Raw genomic sequence first — 20,462 nt, forward strand, 5'->3', positions numbered from 1 at the left:
TGGAATCTGAACAGGTAGAACATTTAATAACTTTTTTTGTTATTGCTATTGGAAGATAGCATGAGTCAGTCAGTGGCTAAAATGAACAAATAAGGAGACTATAGATGCTAGAGAGGATGTGGAGAAACGGGAACCCTCTTGCACTGTTGGTGGGAATGCTAACTGGTAGAGCCACTCTGGAAAACAGTGTGGAGGTTCCTCAAAAAATTAAAAATATATCTACCTTATGACCCAGCAATAGCACTGCTAGGAATTTACCCAAGGGATACAGGAGTGCTGATGCAGAGGGGCACTTGTACCCCAATGTTTATAGCAGCACTTTCAGCAATAGCCAAATTATGAAAGAGCCTAAATGTCCATCAACTGATGAATGGATAAAGAAATTGTGGTTTATTATGCAGATCCTGAGAAACTTAACAGTGTTAAGACCATGGGGGAGGGGAAGGGGAAAAAAAAAAAAGTTAAAGAGGGAGGGAGCAAAACCATAAGAGACTCTTAATAACTGAGAATAAACTGAGGGTTGATGGGGGGTGGGAGGGGTGGGTGATGGGCACTGAGGAGGGCACCTGTTGGGATGAGCACTGGGTGTTGTATGGAAACCAATTCGACAATAAATTTCATATTAAAAAAAAAGGGAAGATGACATGAGTATATTTAACAATTATTTAAATATTAATATGTTAAAGAGCTAAAAATTTGGTCACTTATTTTCAAAATGCTTCCTTCATTACCAGGAAAGTATCAGCAACTTACAATTATATATTTAAAAACAAAACAAAAACCTTAACTAATTGCCCAAGCAGAGTGGATAAAAATAGTATTGTGGCATGATTTAAGTCACAGCATGTTTCTAAAATGATCTTAATCTATAAGATAAAAACTTATTTCCAATGTTTTACTTATATACACATTTCATTTCTGAAGACTGATTAAAATATACATTGTTCATTCTATAATAAACAGTTTTAAAACATGGATTCAACACTACAAATGTTATTCCTTAAATCACTTCATGACAACCCAATGTAAAATTTACAAAATCTCTCAACACTCTGTGTATTTCCTAACTTCTCTCTTATCTAAGTAGAAGTTAGTTATCTACCCCGGTTCACTCTTCAACTTGTTCTTACCCTTTTCCTCCCACACTGTAATCTTCTAGGATGCCACTTTATTATTTCTTCTTTCTTTGCATTTTAAATCACTCTCTACCTGTATCCCTTCCCTTCAATCTGTGAAGCTCTCCTATAGCACCCACACACACACAATGTTATGTTCTACTCAAACCGGCAAGCTATCTATGAGAACTTTCTTCTTTTCACCAGTTGTCACACTTCTAGAACGACTGTTAAATGACCCACACACTCTTTTTAATCTAGTGCACTCACGTAAATGAAACCACTCTTGAAAGGTCAACAATGGCCTCTACTCATGAAATTTAGCAACTTCTTCAATTTTCATCCTGCTTGGTTTTCTCCACTTGGACTTGAACTTGGTTTTCTCAGAATGTGAAACTATCTCCTTAATTGAAGCTGTCTCTACCCAAGAAATCAATATGCCCTAATTCTTTTCCAACCTCTCTCATCAGTGTTTTTTGTAAGATTCTCTCTCCTTCACTGCCATCTAATTATAAGTACAACCCCACAGAGCCAAAATGCCAATCTCTGACTTTTTCTCGGACTCTCATCTTCTGCTCTGCATTGCAAATCTCTTGCTGTTCTACAACTTGAAATGCAAACTCTGTGGGCATATCTACTAAACATATGTCTCTAGTTTCAACTTCTCTCTTTAACTGCACATTCAACTTTTTGACTTCAAAATGGATTTCACTCTGGCATGTCAAACTCAACATGGCCAAAAACAAACACAGGCACCAACTCCCAGGCTTCCTCTTTTTCTTACTACGTTCCTGATCTCTTTAAGGGCATCACTGCCTTCAAGCTAAACACCTCGAGTCACTTTCACTTCACCTTCTCTTTCATCCGCTATCTCTAAAGGGTCACCAGATCTGTAACTTTTATCTCCAAAGTGCCTCCCATGTTTGAACCCATACTCGCTATACAGACTCTCAATTCTCCAGCTCAGCCCTTCATTATTTCTTGCCCAGTCTGTTTTAATTTCCCTGGATCATTACTCCTACTTTTAAGTTTCTTTTCTCTTAATCCATCCTTTTCAGAGTCAAGAGAGTAATCTATCACAGCATAGCCTTGACTGTTTTTCACACTCTGGTCAAAGATTTTAAATCAAGTCCAAACTCCTTGAAAGAGCAGAAAGCCTCTTCATCTTTCTCAAACTTACCTTCTTAACAATCTCCCTTTCCCCACATTCCTTCAGCGTGATGTGTCCTCCACCTCACTGGAATCCAAAACATCCGCAAAAGAGAAGCAGGCTAATACCTCTACCATGCCTCATTCCATGTCAACTCTTCACCTTAGCAAGCGCATTCTCCTCCACCACATCCTAAGTCACAGCACTTTATTTATATCCCATTACAACACTTACTACACTCTGTAGTATGTAGAATACACTATACTACATAGAATGGAAGGGGTATTTACAAATCTCTATCTTTCCATAAATGGAATTTGATAAATGAATGATGAAATCAATAGACAGGATATAAAGCAACTTCAAAGAAAGGAAAAGTTGATTCAAATGAATGGTAAAGATTTTATAAGAGTTAAAAAAGATTACTAACTAGGACACCTAGGTGGCTCAGGCAGGCAAGCTGCCAGCTCTTCTTGATTTAGGCTCAAGTCATGATCTTGGTGTTCATGAGATCGAGCCCATGTTGGGCTCTGGGTTCTATGATGACAACATGGTGACTACTTGGGATCGTCTCTCTCCCTATCTCTCTGCTCCTGCCCCACTCACTCTCTCTCTCTCTCTCTCTCTCTCTCTCTCTCTCTTTCTCTCTCAAAATAAATAAATAAGCATTTTTTAAAAATTACTGATTAAAGCTTCTGTTAAATGAATGCCCTATACCACAAGGATAAACCAAGGTAACTTGGTAGGATTTTTTTTAATGTCTTACTTTATAAAAGTTTTTCCTAGAAGTAGAAAAGTAGCAAACTTTGGGATCACTTCATTTATCTAAGCACAAATTCAAAATTTCAGTATTAAAACAAAATTGTCCGGATATTTAATGTGTTATCATCTACCCAAGTCAGGCAGTGCCCATGATTCTGCTAACACGGAACAACTTCACTGAGGAAAAGGAAATATGTGAAGAATAATTCAAATAAATGCTATTCCCTATTCCAAGGGCCTAAGGATGGTGGTATCTCAAACCCAACAAACACAAACGATAGGCATCCAAAACCTGTTTCATCCCACATATAATTTTTTAGACTTATGGGGAATTCATCTTAGAAAAAAATACCTACTATTAGTTTTTTTTAAATAGCATGTATTCCAAGCATCTTTGATTGACAAACTTTAAAATATATCATGGTTGCAGTAAAATTATAAAGACAGAGAATGAATTGCATTCCAAGCTTTACAAATGTACTGAATGTACTGAGGGTAAAAGGCGGAAAAGGCTATTTGGCATCATCGCTTTTTAAATGCTTTTAAAACTCTTTCAATAATGTAATTTCAAATAAATGACAAGGACAGCAAGACAAAACGTAGGCAGGTATTCAACTTGCTTTGCTCTTTGGCGTCAATTAATTAGTTTCTAATTTCCTGAACATCCATGTAAGTCCAGTACATTTAGTATCTATTAGATGGAAAACTGTTTCTTCCCTTTTCCATCACCTGGCTAAGACACTTATGAAAACCATGCTCAGGAACCTCGCATGAATAAATTATCATTCCTACCATACTGATTAGCAATCATTTCCTTACCCTCACCTCAGCACTTCCAACAAGAGTACAATAATGCTGTTCCTAAAGGTAGTGCCCAGCAGAATCCAGACAGACAATTGTCTGAACGGCAGCCAGAAAAACAAGGTGGATACTCTTCACTTTGCCCCCAGTGTACTTCGTACAGGTCTGTATTACAGCCTTGTCCATACTACATGGCAATTACCTAGTAAATATAATAAGTAAATAATAAATTACCATGTACATGTCTGGCTCCTATGTGGGTCTCTGAGTTTTTTGACAGGTCAAAGGCAAAGATATATCTTATGTAGCTTCATCCCTAGCAATAAGCACTTACTGTTGAACACAGTATAGGCCCTCAGTAAATGCTGACTGAGTGTTTAAGAAACCCATCTCTGTAACAGCTTTGGAACAAACTCCACATTCCAGGTATATTTGAACTGAGATATGTATTCACGAGTAATAGTTCTGTCACTGTATCAACCAGGCATCCATGGACCTGAAGAGTCTGGGGTTAGCTACTGACTTAAACTGACACATAGAGCTAAGGCCAAAAAATACATCTAAATGGGATGCTTTGGGATATGTTACTGTTCTTTTTCTCAATAAATGTACCTTGCTAACTCTGTGCCACTGATGTTTTATCACAAAACACTTCACATGTCACAAAAAACACAACTGAGCAATGACTCCCTCCTACTCTCAGTGACCTTGTATAGAAAGTCTGCCCTCTGAAACCATAACAATTAGTTGGAACTGGAATCCCAGTTGACTGTTTTAAATCCTAGAGGCCAGGGAATGGGAAGACTACACACTTATTGGATATTTCTCCTACGGTCTGAAACCGTTTCATATCCCCTGCAAAATAAATGATTTTACTTTGTAGGTAGCTGAAACATACTGAACTTTAATCTGGTTTCATGTTTATACTTCCAAGATCTGCCCTTGTTGAAGAAGCTTCCTAAAGACAAAAATATTAACTAAATATTTAACCCTGCCTTTTACGTAACTACCAGTTAGGCTTGACAGTTACTTTTTCTGTTATTCACAAGCTACACTCATGCTTATTGCAGTTATTTTATGAAACGGTTAGGTAATGTGTCAAGGGATTAACTTTTGGACTAATAATAAAGATCCTGATGTAATCACCAGGACAATGTTGAGGTTATGAACCACTTCCTTCACCACTGACAAAGAAAATAAAGGTAAACACATGTGGGGGGATGATGCTTCTGCATTACACAATTAAATAAAATATATTTTCAGTTAGTAACTCTCAATGCCTTTTTATTAGTGTGTGATCGAGTAGTAATAAACATCCTGAACTCTTTTATAATGATTTATGTGATTTCCCTCCACAAAACCCATGGATGCATTTATAAATGAACACAATTTTTATTCTTGACAAATAATGAAGACAAATAGGGAAAGCCATACCAATGCACCTTTGCCAGCACCCAAACCCTCATTCCACTAAGTACAGACTGTCAATAATAGTTTCCCTTATGAGTCGAGTTTCTCGATTGGAGAGGCTAAACCCAAACCCACAAAAGGGTTAATAAAATAAACAATGGCAGAAGCTTAACTATCAAAAAACCATCTATTTTACTATAACTCATGGTGAAATAATTAAAAGTGGCTAAGACTTATGTTAACAGTTACAAACCAAAACTATGAATATATTTCCTCATGTTTGAAAAATAATGACTTTATATTAGCTATAGTTCACCACTTCCTTACATAAATCTTTTTTATTTGATGTTCTCCCATTCACTCACAGATGCACAAATTCTGACCACTCACAGAAAGGGGTGGGGAGGGAGGTGCAGCTCGTTGGGAGAATCGGACCCATCTGTTGGCCACTCATATAACAGGTAAGTTAGAGAAAAACCTTGAATTCCTTCTCTTACACCCAACTAATGATTTAGGCAGTTAAGAAAGACCTTAAAGTGCATACTCTTTGGAAAAGCAAAGACAGCTAGCACTGCGCCTGCCAGATACATGCAGCTCTTTCAAGTGCACACTCCTTATTCTTAAGTATCTGACGCTAACATCAAAACCTGACCTCAAGCAGCAAGTTGCAATGTTCTGACACTATGACATCATTCTGTCTGGAGCATTTTAATATCACAATTTGAATAAACTGGCAGAAGCTTAAATAGGTCACACTAAAGCCAAGAACTAAGGATATTTATCTGGCAAAAATTTCTGGCTCTGCATTTAGCACCACCGGCCATAGAATGGCAGGCCTATCGTCCATCTATCCATCTGTACTTCCCGCAAGGATAAATGAAGATAAAACAAATCTCATCACCTTCCTGTACGGCTAACACCACTGTCGGTGGCTTTTTGTGGCAAACATTCATACACAACTACAAGCCACGGTAAAGGCAACTGCTACCATAAGCTTTCAAGGCGGCTCTCGCACATCCCTACAAAAGATATTTTTTTAAAACTCCATTTCTGCAGTCACAAAAATATCAAGAGCCTTGCATCAACTAAATTTATAATTAGCCCCAAATATCTATGAAATGAAACCAGATGGTGCTACAAACGTTTACCAATATATAGCAGACAGTACCACTGCTTCAAAAGCAAGAACTATTAATTCTGCACAGCAGCATGCTACATCTTAATCATATTTATTTCATAATCCTACTTAGTAACAGAGGACAGTGGAAGCTACAGTTTCTCAGTAGACCCCTGTAAAATATTCAAGTTGCCTAGACTTCTCAGGGTATGGACATCCAGCTTGATTTCTTCTTGAAATTAGAATTCATCTGATAGCAACATGCAGAAACCACAGAGGTTTCTGATACTCTCCGCCCCACCACCTCCATCATAAATTTTCCTTTCACAATAAACAATGTGCAATCGAAAAGGTTTCCTGTTTCAAAATGGAATAGATGAAAGAAACTGTAACTCTATCATTGACAACAACAAAAAAGTTCCTTAATGAAGATGAATTCTCAAAGATGAAAATGGAAACTCTCTCAAATACTGCTTCCTCACTTAAGGACTAATCTGGTTCTTTCCCTAGTAGATATTCTCAGCATCAAGTACTGTGGTTATCATGAGGGATCCATCAGAGGCTTTTCTTAAAATACTTGCCTGCACTCTTTTGTTATTTAACAGTAACACAACGTCATAGAAGGCAAACACTTCCAAACTATTCTGTGGCCATGTACCAACAAAGGGCAGCCAAGGGTAAAAACTTTGCATATCTGAGTCATATAGAGGAACTTTGAACCTTAAAGAGCAGGACAAAAGGTGAAAAAACAAGTCTGTGTTCTGATTCCAACTTTTTAAAACATAGAGTGGATGTTAGAAAAATGGTCAAGCCAAATCAATAGACTGTTTCCATAATAATAATTATTAATTAATGGTAACAATACTATTAATTAATGGTTCAAATAAAACCATAGAGGAAGAAACCATATCCAGGGCAAATGAGGCTGCACACAGGCACAAGCATACAGAACTTACCACTTTGTCCATGAGTTTCCAAGTTTTCTCCACAGTCCTGCGATCTGCTGCTGCTTGCTTAGGAGGTCCAACTGCATCTTGAATAGCATCAATAATTCCCAAAATTCTTCCTTTTCGGGGGTTTCCTCCTCGACCACCAGGGTTTCTGCCATTCATAGAATTTGCCATCTGGAACCTTAGTTCTCTGACAGGCAGATTAAAAAAAAAAAAAAAAAGTTAGTTGGACATGAAAATGTTTACCCAGGTGAACTGAACAGGTTAATTTGTACCCACTACATTCTCCTTCATCAGTGAGGAGAAAATCCTGGGTCCTGGATTCAACTTTTCAATAGCCTATGAATTTGCATTCTCAATCTGTACACCCAACAAACAGGTTTAGGAGCATTGACCTTACATTTGCTTTTGGAACAGTAAGAGTTAAAGATGCAACCTTCTCACATTTCATGTAGCAGAAGCCTTGATTAATAACCAACTCATAACAACAACAACAAAAAAACTTAACATAGGTTTTCTCCAACTAGATAAGAACACGATGTTCTCCCCATCCCTGCCTTAATCACAATTCAACGTACATACACTAGAACTAAAGCCCCCAGAAAACATTCTGAAAGCCTCACTCAAAAACTGCATTTTCACTCCGTTAGATTTCCTCAAGTTATATAAATGTAAACATTATTTTACAGGACCATAAGAGACATATCTGTTGTCAACAAAGACTTAGGATTTGGATTTTCCCCGCTAAAACCAACAAGTATGGACACAGGAACGTAGACAACCGAACACACAGTTCTTTAAACCAACGCGGTGAGGAGTTAGCCCCAAGTTAAGAGCCAAATAAACCAACAAATAACCCATTTTAAAAAGAGGGTTAAGAAACTGACAAGAGCGGGCACAGAAAGGAGAAGAGAGTTCACTTAGATCGTTCCTTTCCTCTCGTCTCACCCCAGGGGGATGGGGGGGGGGGGTCCAAAGCTTTGTTTCGGGACGTCTTTGCCCCCTCCTTGTTCAGGCCCCTCTCCGGCCACTCTCGGACCTCAGCTGGGGGAGGAAGGTGGACAGAGAAAGGACAAAGTACCCCCTCGCACCCCCAGAGCCCGCAGCCCCGTCAGTCTTGGGCGCCCGGCATTCGGCTCCCAAGCGGACGCACCCCCCCACCCCGCCCCGGGATGTCTGCAATCCCAGCCGCCTGTCTCCCTCTACTCGTTCTCCTTCCTCCCCTGGCCAAGCCAGGGTTCCGGTCTTTAAATACCCCTCTACAAACTGTGCAGGCGGCGACGACAGCAGCTGGAAGCCAGGGCTGTCCCCTCTCCTTCCGTGGCCCGCGCCTGGCTGCCCCAGGGCCCCCTGGCCGGAAAAAAAGCGGCAAGCCTCCCCGGCGTCCCGTTCCCTCCCGGCCTCCCGGCGCCGCAGCTGTCCAGAGACACGCGTGTGCGAGGGTCCTACTTTACACACACGAGCCCAGGGTGCGTGGATAGCCCGGGCAGGGAGTGTGGGATCGCCGTAAAAGCACGTTCCCGAGGAAGAATCAACCCAGAGCGCAGGCCACCGAGACAGGGAAACGCAACAATTACCGTCAAGACCAATCCACACCCGCTCTCCCCTCCCGCCCGATTCTCGGGGAGGCCGCGGGACGCCGCAGCAGCACTAGCTGGAGGAGGAGACCACTCGCTGGATACCCCACCCCTGTAGGATACACACACAGAGAAACCCAGGAGCGGGGCGGAGCCGAGGGCGGGGCCTCCTGCGGCTAGACCAATCCTGCGCGCCCTTGCACTGCCCGACAGCGGGCAGCGCCAATGGTGGGGAGGCGGCCGTCCTCGCACTACCACCCAGTCCACGTCTCCCACAGTACACAATGGCCCCAAAGAAAGGCCCGCTCGCGGCACGTCCCAAATGGAAAGGGACTTGGAGGGTAATGGGAGGACTGGACTCACTCAAGAACGAAAGTGGAAAAGGGAAAGGAAATGGAAGAAAGGATGCCAGGCACTGGGGAACTGACCAATAAGGAGTGGGCGAGTGGGCGTGAGCATTGGGAGCCGGAGCCAAAGCCAACTGGGGCTAAAAGGCGGGACTTCCTGCTTCGCTCACCTTCCTAGTCTTTTGTTTCATAGCAACAGAGTAGTGGCTGAGAGGGTGTTGCTTCTCTACTCTGGGCGGGTCCGAAGCTGAAGAATTCCATCTCCCTAGGGCTGCCAAACTCTTCTACCCAGGACAGCAGCCAAACAGGTCTAAGGCATTGCTTCTTGCTGGCTGTCAAAAAAAAGCACAGCAGTCACGCAGCTAGCTTCTAAGATGAAATATAAACCTCGCATAGAGTAGACTAGGGTTAACACCTGAATGCCAACCAAAACTTCCTAAGTTTCTGAGTGTATCCCTTTACTGTTAGTTCTAGAAAGAGTGAAGATCAAACATCAGGCTCATGAAAAAAGCAAATAGTTGACCCTGCTGACCAAATAGTAGCTACTAATAAGGACAGGGCAGTAAAAGAACCAGACTATGGGAATTGCTAATATATGCAACCCACCTCTTAATTAGTATAAGTTTCTTCCTAAATGACTGAAGAGGAATCAGCTTTTGTATTTCTTTTGAGTCACTTTATATAGATTTCTCTCCGTCTTAAAACCAACCTCATTGTATCTGCCATTCTCTCCCAGCATTTGTGATCTCTTTTCTGTAGTTCCATCACTATGCCCTTAGAAAGAACCACATCTGGCTAATCTTAAAAGGAAAAATCTGTGCTGGGACCCCTCTTTCAACGAGATCGTAGATTAAATAAATGCCTTCTATCTCTTTCTGTTTAACTTCAATCCTGCCACAGGTGCTACTGACAATTGCTCTGAAGTGTCATGCTTTGGAATTTTCTTTCTACCACCGTTGGTAGTGCTGAGTACACTTTATACCTTGGATTTCTCAGATGTGGTGATATTTTGTGTCTTTAAGAAAATATATTTCTAGGGGCACCTGGGTGGCTCAGTCAGTTAAGCATCCGACTTCAGCTCAAGTCATGATCTCAGGGTCCGTGAGTTCGAGCCCTCCCCCTGTCGGGCTCTGTGCTGACAGCTCAGAGCCTGGAGCTTGCTTCAGATTCTGTGTCTCCCTCTCTCTGACCCTCCCCCATTCATGCTCTGTCTGTCTCTGTTTCAAAAATAAATAAATATTAAAAAAAATTTTTTGAAAAATTATTTCTATTCTTTCTCTAACCAGTTAACCTGATAAAATATTTCTCAATGGTCCTGACTTTCTTTCTAAATAACCATTTTAGTACTGTGATCATTACTGTCAAGGATCCTAAGTTGTTATAATTTACTGTGCAGCCCTAAATTCAGATGGTTAAGATTTTCATTTGATTAAAACAGGAAAAAGGTAGTCAGGTGATAAAATGTGGTTCAGGAAGTAATTTTGTTTCTTTCCCATTATTTCTATGCCAATAATTAAAGAGTAGTTCCTTGTTTTTACATTGCATTTATCTACAAAAGTGTTGACCTCTCCGTATCTCCTCCACCCATTCATATCTCCTTTACTCATGTTAACAGTAGCTATATTTACTAAGGGGAGACTGTAAAAGTGAAAAAATTATTGGCTCGCCTTTTAAACAAATTCAAAAACATATAAACTATAGAAATTTTTTCAGCATGTAGAAAAACAGTGGCTTAAGGGAACACTGTACATGCATTACTCACACTCACATCTGGATAAATGTAGAGTAAGTAAAATACATGTTATAGCGTGTGGCATTCCTTTTGTATTAGTTTTGAAACTGGAAGAGATGACTTAATTAGAATACGAAATTTCCTATGTTTCAATACCATATTGATACAGATTATAAGCTTTGTGGGATATGGTAATATATACATGTATATATGTATGCACATATAATACACACAGGCACATTCACACACAATATCAAGAAGTTACAGCTTCAGTCTCAACTAGCTATTTTATCAAAATCATCTAGAGTCTATGTTAAGTTCTGACATAGCAGGGTTCCCATCTGAGCCCAAACTAGGATTCATGGTTTGGTTATGAACTAACTGATGGGGCAGTAGCTCTCCCTGCAAGCTGTTAGCATGAGTTGATATACATAGGAGAATACAGACCTATTGGGATGAACTTCATACCCTAGGAGCCTCCAATGGAAACATAAGAGATAGAGTATAAGAAAGCACTGCATACTGAAGGGCTATAAATAAGAACACAAAAGAATACTTTCATGGGAGACTTGGGAGCATAAGTGGTAGGCAGAATAGACTGGAGACCTAGTTTCCTCATTTCTACATAGAACACCTCAATTGCCAAAACAGTGAGTTTAATAATGCAGTATCCTTTGGTAGTGTGGGAATTTGTAACCTAGAGCAAACTTGGAAATGGTATCTTCACAGGACAGGAGTGTTGTGGAAGATCCTGACATGAAGCAGAGTGGCAAGGGATTCCTACCAAAGAGTCTTGCAAGCACCATAGCAGCCAGTAGGTGAATAATATGCAGAGGCTCATCGTAAGCACGCGGGAGACCTTCCCCCTAAGATTCCCAGAAAAGCCTAGGAGGCTTCATGGCTGGAGTACTGAGAAATTTTGTAATGGTAACTATGAACGCTTATAATTCAAGCATTAATGTCTGACATTAATATCTGTACTTACTGGCTGGTGTCATCTGGGGAAATGTAGATTACAGTCCTATCTTTGAACACTTTTCATCTTTTTTTTAAAATCTTTTCAGATACTTTCCATTCAGTTCAATTTTTTTCTCTTCTTTTTTTTTCTAAGTTCTCCTAATTCACAGGTGTTCCATGTGATAAAGACATGAGTTGACTAAATAACAACGCCTTCCCACAATTTACTTGACCCATAATAACTACTCAAAAACAAAATACTCGTTAAATGAATGCATAGACTGATCAAGGGTACTGCATAGGAAATATAAGGTTGTTCCTGTTTCCATGCAATGGAGAATCCATGGTATTCACAATTCCAAGCAAAATGTTACATTTCTGGGGTGCTTGGGTGGCTCAGTAGGTTGAGTGTCTGACTTTGGCTCAGGTCATGATCTTGCAGTCCATGAGTTCGAGCCCCATGTCAGGCTCCATGCTGACCACTCAGAGCCTGGAGCCTGCTTCGGATTCTGTGTCTCCCTCTGTCTCTGCCCCTCCCCTGCTCACTCTCTGTCTCTGTCTCTCAAAAATAAACATTAGGAAAAATTATTTTTAAAAATGTTACATTTCCCACAAAGCAGATTTACAATGCCCCTCCTAAAATAAGAGAATGATACACTACAAAAAAACTAATATGGACACAAATTCACAGGCTAGAGAGAAATAAGAACATTATTATCTAGTCATATTTGGGTTGAACAAGTCATTCCTTGTTAAGAGGAATAGATTTTCATCTGTCTTTAACAACACATACTAATAGCTGGCAGTGAGGAGTAATGGATATATGGTTTCATCAGACATAACCAGACACCTGAGTACAAGTTTGGGCTCAACTGAAATTCTTTCTTAACAGCAACAGCAACAACAAAAATAACAATGACAAACAAGATAGAACCTTATTTCTCTCACACACTGAAAAAAATCTGAAAATAGGAATTACAGATAGGAATGGTGGGTCCACAAATTTCTTAAGGACCTAAGTTCCTCTTTCTTCTGTATCATCCCAGTACCTGGCCTCCTACCCTCAAAGCCACCTTACATTCCAAGATGGCTGTCGGTGCTCCAGCTATTATTACTGATTTTCAGAGTAAAAGCTAAGAAGAAAGTGGGAGGCTATATTGAACTTCCAGCTGAATCAATCCCCTTCAAGCAATTTTCAGAGAACTCCCCCAAATATTTCTCTGTAATAGTTCAAGGCCAAAACTCAGTCCCATGCCCAAACTTAGCTGCAAAGATGTCTGGAAGACAGTGTGCTTTTTATTATAGGATGCAATATAACCAGCTAAAAATTAGAGTTTGGGGTCTAAAGAGCAGAGCCTGAATAGGTGTTTGGCAAGAAACTGGCAAATTCCACCACAAAGATCTTGTTTTAAAAATTAAACTTATGATTAATAAATCAGTTCTTGAAACAAAAGCTGTAGTTTCCAATACTGGTGGTATGAGATAATAAAAATTTGGGATACTCAGCTGAAATCCAGAACAATATACATATATATAAAGACATGTATTATATAATAAGTTATCAGTTCCCAAGCAAAACCTAGTGTCTGCTATTACTAGATACATATATGCTTAAGATTTATTATATGAGAAAGTATGCGTTGTAAATTATATCTAATTCTCATTACAGAATGTGGGCTCAGTAATCCTAAACAATTCAAAATCATAGGGTGCAGAATAGGCAAAATCAAGTAATTGCCTCAATACATTTCCACCGTAAAGCATGTATCAGTTTAGACAGTTACTTAGGTGAAAGAAAAAAAAAAAAAAACCTTAAATGAATTTCTTTGTGATCTTTTTTCCCAGATAATTGATTCCCAGATCAATATTTTCCAGAAAATGATTTGACAGTTGTTATTTGTAATAAAAAGAATTTACGAGCGCCTGAGTGGCTCAGTCAGTGAAGCTCCCGCTCTTGATTTCGGCTCAGGTCATGATCCCACAGTCTTGAGATGGAGCCCCAGCTTGGTCTCTGTGCTGGGGCATGGAGCTTGCTTAAGATTCTCTCACTCCTTCTCCCTCTGTCCTCCCTCTCAAATAAATAAATAAATAAATAAATAAATAAATAAATAAAATGTATACGACAGTGTTAAACATAGTTACTTTAACGCTTGGAACAAACCTACTACTGGGGCGCCTGAGTGGCTCAGTTAATTGAGCACCCAACTCTTGATTTGGGGTCAGGTCATGATCCCATAGTCATGGGATCAAGTGCTGAGTCAGGCTCTGGGCTAAGCATGGAGCCTATTTAAGATTTCTCTCTCTCCTGCCGCCTGGGTGACTCGGTTAAGCGTTCGGTTAAGCTTGAACGGTTCATGCGTTCAAGCCCCATTTTGGGCTCTGTGCTAATAGCTCAGAGCCTTCTTGGAATCTCTCTCCCTTTCTCTCTTTCCCTCTCTCTCTGTTCCTACTCCACTTGTGCTCTTTCTCTCTCTCTCTAAATAAATAAATAAATGTAATTATTTTTAATTCTCTCTCTCCCTCTGCCCCTCTTCCCCCTCAAGCCCTCTCTCTAAAATAAAAAAAAAAAATTTAAAAACCTACTACTTTGCCTCAGTTCAGTATTCCTTCATACCTCCGCTGCAGTCTTCATATTTCATAGTACATTTTCCATGTTCACCTAACATACCTTGATTTGTAAAAATGTAGATAATTTTCTTTTCCCTCAAGAGTATGTGTGAGGAATGTAAGATATGATAGACTTTGTCACAATAATTTCTCTATAATCCCTACACATTTTGATTTATAACATATTAATACAAGATTGAATTTTTATTTTAATTTTTCAATTTAACAAAATATAAATTCAAATTTTCAAGGCTGAAGGGATCTTGGTACTGATCATATCATTCAGTTTGGCAGGTCTGGAAATTAAAAAATTTGTCCATCGTGATTGAACCCTAAAAAATATAGATAACAAACCCAAATTCAGGACATTCATGTGTAGTATACAAACAACATAATTGTGTGAGAAATACAACTGCTAATCAGACCCGTATTAATATAGACCAGCTTTATATTCATTTTTCTACTCAAGAAGCCAAATTATAACCAGAAAGCTCTGAAATGAATGTATAAATCAGAAGAAGCACATTACCTCCAGGAGTAGCTCTAATAATGTCAACAGAGATCTAATATATTCCAAGACTACAGAAAGTCTCTCTACTGGTTCCCAAGTTCACGATTCTCAACAGACAAAAATTATCCTTTTAAAATTTTTTATTGTTTTGAGACAAAACATCTACTAGGTATCCAATTTTATTTTATCAACAATGACTTCTAACTGCTCATTTACTCATTTATTCAACAAACCTTTTTGAGCATCTAAAACATGCCAAGCATTATGCTAGACACCAGGGAATACAAAGATGATTAAGCACTAGTCATTGTTTTCAGAGAGAAAGCAGGCATATTCAGAGATCATTATAAACTCAAGTGGTAAAAGCAGTAATTTCTTGAGGCAGAGATCATTATGAGAAATTGGGGAAAAGCACCTAACCCAGCTTGGAAAAAGTGATTACAAAGCTGAAACATAAACAGGCTTAACAGTTAATCACAAAAGGTCATTTCTAGTCAGAGGGGACCTCATGAGCAAGGACACGGAAGAAAGAAAACAACTTTTTATGCACAGGGAGTAGGTGGGTCCATTTTGTGGGAAGCAAAGAAAGGTAAATAAAAGGGAAAAAGTGGCAAACGACAAGTAAATTAAAATAAGGCCTCAGGTGCCCAGTTAATGACTTGGATTTGATCCTTTTTGACAAGAAGCTGTGGAAGGGTTTTAAGCCACGGGGGAGTACACAGGATTAGAAGAGCCAGGCAGGTGCCATTGTAACATTCCCATTTCAGAATGTTCATCCTAATGGGCGGGTTGATGATAGCAGAGGGATAAATCTGAAAGTGGGTGGCCAGAAGAGGAGGACAAAATGCAATAAGTGATGAAGATGACCTAAAACGAAGCAGTGGTACTGTAGGTAAAAGAACAAGTGAGATATTTTTTTTTTTAATTTTTTTTTCAACGTTTATTTATTTTTTTGGGACAGAGAGAGACAGAGCATGAACGGGGGAGGGGCAGAGAGAGAGGGAGACACAGAATCGGAAACAGGCTCCAGGCTCTGAGCCATCAGCCCAGAGCCCGACGCGGGGCTCGAACTCACGGACCGCGAGATCGTGACCTGGCTGAAGTCGGTCGCTTAACCGACTGCGCCACCCAGGCGCCCCAGAACAAGTGAGATATTTGAGAAATATTGAGAAAAATGGTTTCCAATCCTCTCTTCCCATTAGAATAGCCAACTTCCAAGTCCCTCTCCCAGAGATTCTGCTTCCGTTGACCTAGGATGGTTTTCAACTTTGCAAGGTGACTCTAGTTATCCTAACTAATCCTGTGAACCAGATCATTTAAGTTAGTAGTCACTGATAAACATAGAAATATTAAAAGTGCAGGAAATGGAGGAGTCAAGAATGATGGTCAATATTCTAGTTTTAATGACTTGGCAAAAGAGAACCTCAACAATTATCACAGAGAATATCAAGGGACAGTCTATTTAGGGGAAAGGGAAAATTAATTAATTAGTTTATTCCATAACTAAAAAACTTAAGGCATCTATCAAGTAAGCAGATGGATATTTTAATTAGACAATTGGAAATATATGATGATAGGTTTGGCAACATTGACAAATGAGTAATTACCTCAGAGTCGTAATGGCATAAAAGGAGATTATCTGGGATCAGAAGAACATTGAGTTGAGAGATGAGCCTTGAAGGTCAACATTCAGAAAAAATCAGGGAAAAAAATGGATTCACAAAAAAAGATGGAGGATCACAAACAAAACCAGTTGGGTGTGGTTTATGGAGACCAGGGAGTCTAGTATTTCCATGGAACAAAAAAAGTTTCAATTCTAGGAGAGGGGTCCAATAAAAGAAAGGCAAAATGCAAAACATCCATTGGCATTAATAACTGAGAGATCCTTTGTGACCTTAATGAGAACAATGTCAATTAAAAAATGGGTTTAAAAGAATGCAAGTTGAGGAACTGAAAAGTAGAGATGAGTCTTTTAAGGAATCCATGTAAGGATGGAGAAGAGTATTTAGACAGTACCTATAGACGAATGCAGAGTTGCATGGAGTTAGGGAGGGCAAAACTTTGCAATCAAAGAAACTTCAGCATGAGTGTACATGCTGAGAAATAAATTACAAAGAAAGAGACTGAAGGGCATAGTATCCTACAAGAATGGGAAAAAAAGGAGACCTGAGAATGAAATGGGAGGAACATGGAAAAATTAAAATAATAAATCTATAAAATAAATCTTAAAAATAAATCCATAAAACTAAACTATGTGTACTTTTGGGGCACCTGGGTGACTCAGTCAGTTAAGCATCCAACTCTTGATTTCAGCTCAGGTCATGATCTCATAATTAGTGAGATCAAGCCCTACTTTGGGCTCTGTACCAACAGTGCAAAGCCTGCTTGGGATTCTCTCTCTCTCTATCTCTCTGCCCCTACCCCCACCTCCCGCACTCTCATGTGCTTTCTCTCTCACACAAATGAAATAAACAAACATTAATAAAAACTATGCATACTTTCATTATAAATACATTTCTAGCTGTGGCAAGAGGTTGAGGGTGACCATGTTTGATCTTCTAACTCTACTAGACAAAGTGGTAGACAAAATTGACTTCTCAAATTGAAGGAAACTTAAGAGGGGTGAAGGTTTTGAGTTGAAGAAAAGAAAAAGGGCAAGGAAAAGAAAGACTGAGAATCTCTTCTAAGAACACAGTGGAGTCTGGAGACCGTGAATTAGACCATGATGCTAACATGGAAAGATTTGTAAATTTCTCTAGCAGGGTGCCCGGGAAGTAAGAGTGTAGCTTCAAAACAGGTTTGTGTTTTGACTGAATAGTTGTTGCAGAAATACAAGACTGAAAGAAATCAAGAAATAAAAAAAATCAAATCTTTTCTTGAGAATATAGTTCAGATGATCAGCGTTAGGGTTCAAGGTGGGTCAGGAAGAAAGAGATAGTACACAGAAAAGAAAAGACAGTTTATCTTTTTAACATAGTGTTAACATGCCTCATCATCAGCAAAGCCATGTTATAGTAATCCAACCACAAAAGAAATTATTCTATTTCCTCATGCCTGTGTGCATGTGCTTGTGTAAAATTTTACATAATTGTATATGGCCCTTTATATCATTAGATGCACTTCTATGTACAGTCTATGTGTTGTTGCACATATTTAAATACTCTATTTGTTATAGCAAGTTTTGTTTTCCAGTAGCCAGAGTGAAATATAAAATAAGATACTTTCTCATATAATTAATAAAATTTTGATTTAAAATGTTCATGGTAATATATTTTTCACAAAATAATGAAACACTAGAAAACAAAACTGTTAAATTCATTTTACTATTTTTAAATGGTTCTCCCAGACTGCAAAGGTAATTTTTAAAAACCAAGAGGGTTATTGGCTTTTTATCCATTTGTATATTTTAACCACTGACTTTGTATGTGCCTGTTCACACTGAGTGAAGCAATAATCATCTAGAAATAAAGTAGCCTTGGCGCACCTGGGCAGCTCAGTCAGTTAAGCGTCTGACTTCGTCTCAGGTCATGATCTCACAGTTTATGAGTTCAAGCCCTGTGTCAGGCTCTGTGCTGACAGCTCAGAGCCTGGAGCCTGCTTCGGATTCTGTGTCTCCTTCTCTCTCTGCTGATCCCCCACTTGTGCTCTGTCTCTCTCTGCCTCTCAAAAATAAATAAAGGTAAAAAAAATTAGAAATAAAGTAGCCTTCTAAGACGACATACAGAAACATGGGACACCCCAAGGGCAACTTCCTGAACTACTAAATGCCCTACTACATGTCATTTTAATTTTTTGATCTATGAGTAAAAGGTATATACAATTATCAGTGGGATTCATTTCCAGTAATAGAGTACTACTTGTCGAAGAATCCAAAGCAGCATCCAAAAAAAAATTGACAATATTGAGTCCTTCACCAAAACTCATGTTTATATCAACTGTCAGCATCTCTGAACAGACATTTTACCAGACCATGCCATTTATGAACTAGATTTCCAGTGTTTTTGATAAGGGTTGGACCTGGGTGTGACCGGGATCTTCTGACCATTGTCAATGGTTTCTCTTGTTTGCATCTCTTTCTCACTTCATGGCAATGCCCTCTACACATTGTGTGCATACACACATACTGACATCTTTATGTGGCCCATGCGACCAAACCTGCTTGACTTAACCAATCTCAAGTTTCTAGGACTCAGCTGTCCTGGCTCTTTAACATCACAGTGTACCCACATTGTGTACATTGTATTCAGATTGTATTCAATTTCTTTCAGGCAAGCTCCTGTTTTCTTTCTCTCCCCTCCCCCTCTCCATCCCTATCCCCCAGTTGCTTGGTTAAAAAATTATGACAAATTTTCCTGCATGATTGGTATATGAGCTCAATGTGTTGTCACTTTCCAAACAGTTACATTTTATTCCAGAGTAACAGGATGTCTTCATCAGGTAGCATTTTATGAAGTGTCAGGCTTGGGTAGGGCTGATGATTTTGGTTCTGTGCACCCCACCACCCCACCACATCAAATACCTCCTCAGCAGGAAGTCACTTGGTCCACTTATATACATTTTTCTTCTCTGTCACGTCTTGTTTTCATTTCACCTGCTAACCAGAAGAAAGCGTCTCGTTCCAATATTGAAAGAGAAGATCAAGAAGGCTTCATGTTGCTATTTAATTTTTGACATTAATGAAAAAACAGATGTATGTTTAAAATGTAATTTTATGACCAGCAAGCCAGGATGAGAGGCAGAAACCTCAGTCAGGAGACACGCGCAGCTTATATTTTCTATACTATTGAAAAGAAATATTCACATGAATAATACTTACCTATGAAATATAGATCAAAGCCTTTTTTACCAGCTACAGTTGCATCTAAATATGAAGGAAAATGGATTTGAAAATAAAAGATAGCATTTTGGAAGACATCTGGGAAGGGAGTAAAGTGATGAATACAATTAATTTCCTACACTTCTTCCCCTTATGCCTGCTCTCTAAATGACCTCTTCTCAATTTTCCATTTTACTCGCACAGGTCACAGAAGATTTCTGAGAAAGCAATCAAAATTGTGAACTTGATTTTTTTAATGTACATAGAAAAATAAGTGAGAAGATTGTATTACTTGAATGTTAACAGCAGAGAGAGAGACCGAACTACTACCTGCTAAAGTTGGTCAATTTCCTAAAGAAGCATTAGAAAAAAAAATGTTTATAAAAATTCTTGGGGTAATTAACCACTTCGATTCTTCTCAGTTGCTAAATCTCTTGACAATCACCCCCTGCCCCCTGCCTGCCCCAGTTACAGTAAGTCTACCCAAAAAAGGAAGAAAGGAAGGAAGGAAGGAAGTTAATTCATACCCTAAAATTCTTTTTTCCCATATTTGTCCTTACTTGTTTTTTTAAGCATTAAATAATTCTACTATTGCATCAATGCATATAAA

At 39.2% G+C, this 20,462-nt stretch overlaps 1 protein-coding gene across 5 annotated transcripts in view; it reads right to left on the reverse strand.

The window, feature by feature from the left end:
* Positions 1-19,646, reverse strand: part of CBLB (Cbl proto-oncogene B) — a 225,639-nt gene extending 205,993 nt beyond the window's left edge. For 2 of the 5 annotated variants that reach the window (XM_045501894.1, XM_045501890.1), the window contains exons 1-2: positions 8,883-9,012; positions 7,312-7,495 (exon numbers count right to left, since the gene is read on the reverse strand). In XM_045501894.1, coding sequence (XP_045357850.1) covers positions 7,312-7,479 — 168 coding nt within the window. In that variant the 5' untranslated portion in view covers positions 7,480-7,495; positions 8,883-9,012. The other 3 variants (XM_045501891.1, XM_045501893.1, XM_045501892.1) reach the window with 3 other exon arrangements.
* Positions 19,647-20,462: the final 816 nt, after the last annotated feature.

Source organism: Leopardus geoffroyi, chromosome C2 (genome assembly GCF_018350155.1).
Source record: "Leopardus geoffroyi isolate Oge1 chromosome C2, O.geoffroyi_Oge1_pat1.0, whole genome shotgun sequence".
Taxonomy (NCBI): domain Eukaryota; kingdom Metazoa; phylum Chordata; class Mammalia; order Carnivora; family Felidae; genus Leopardus; species Leopardus geoffroyi.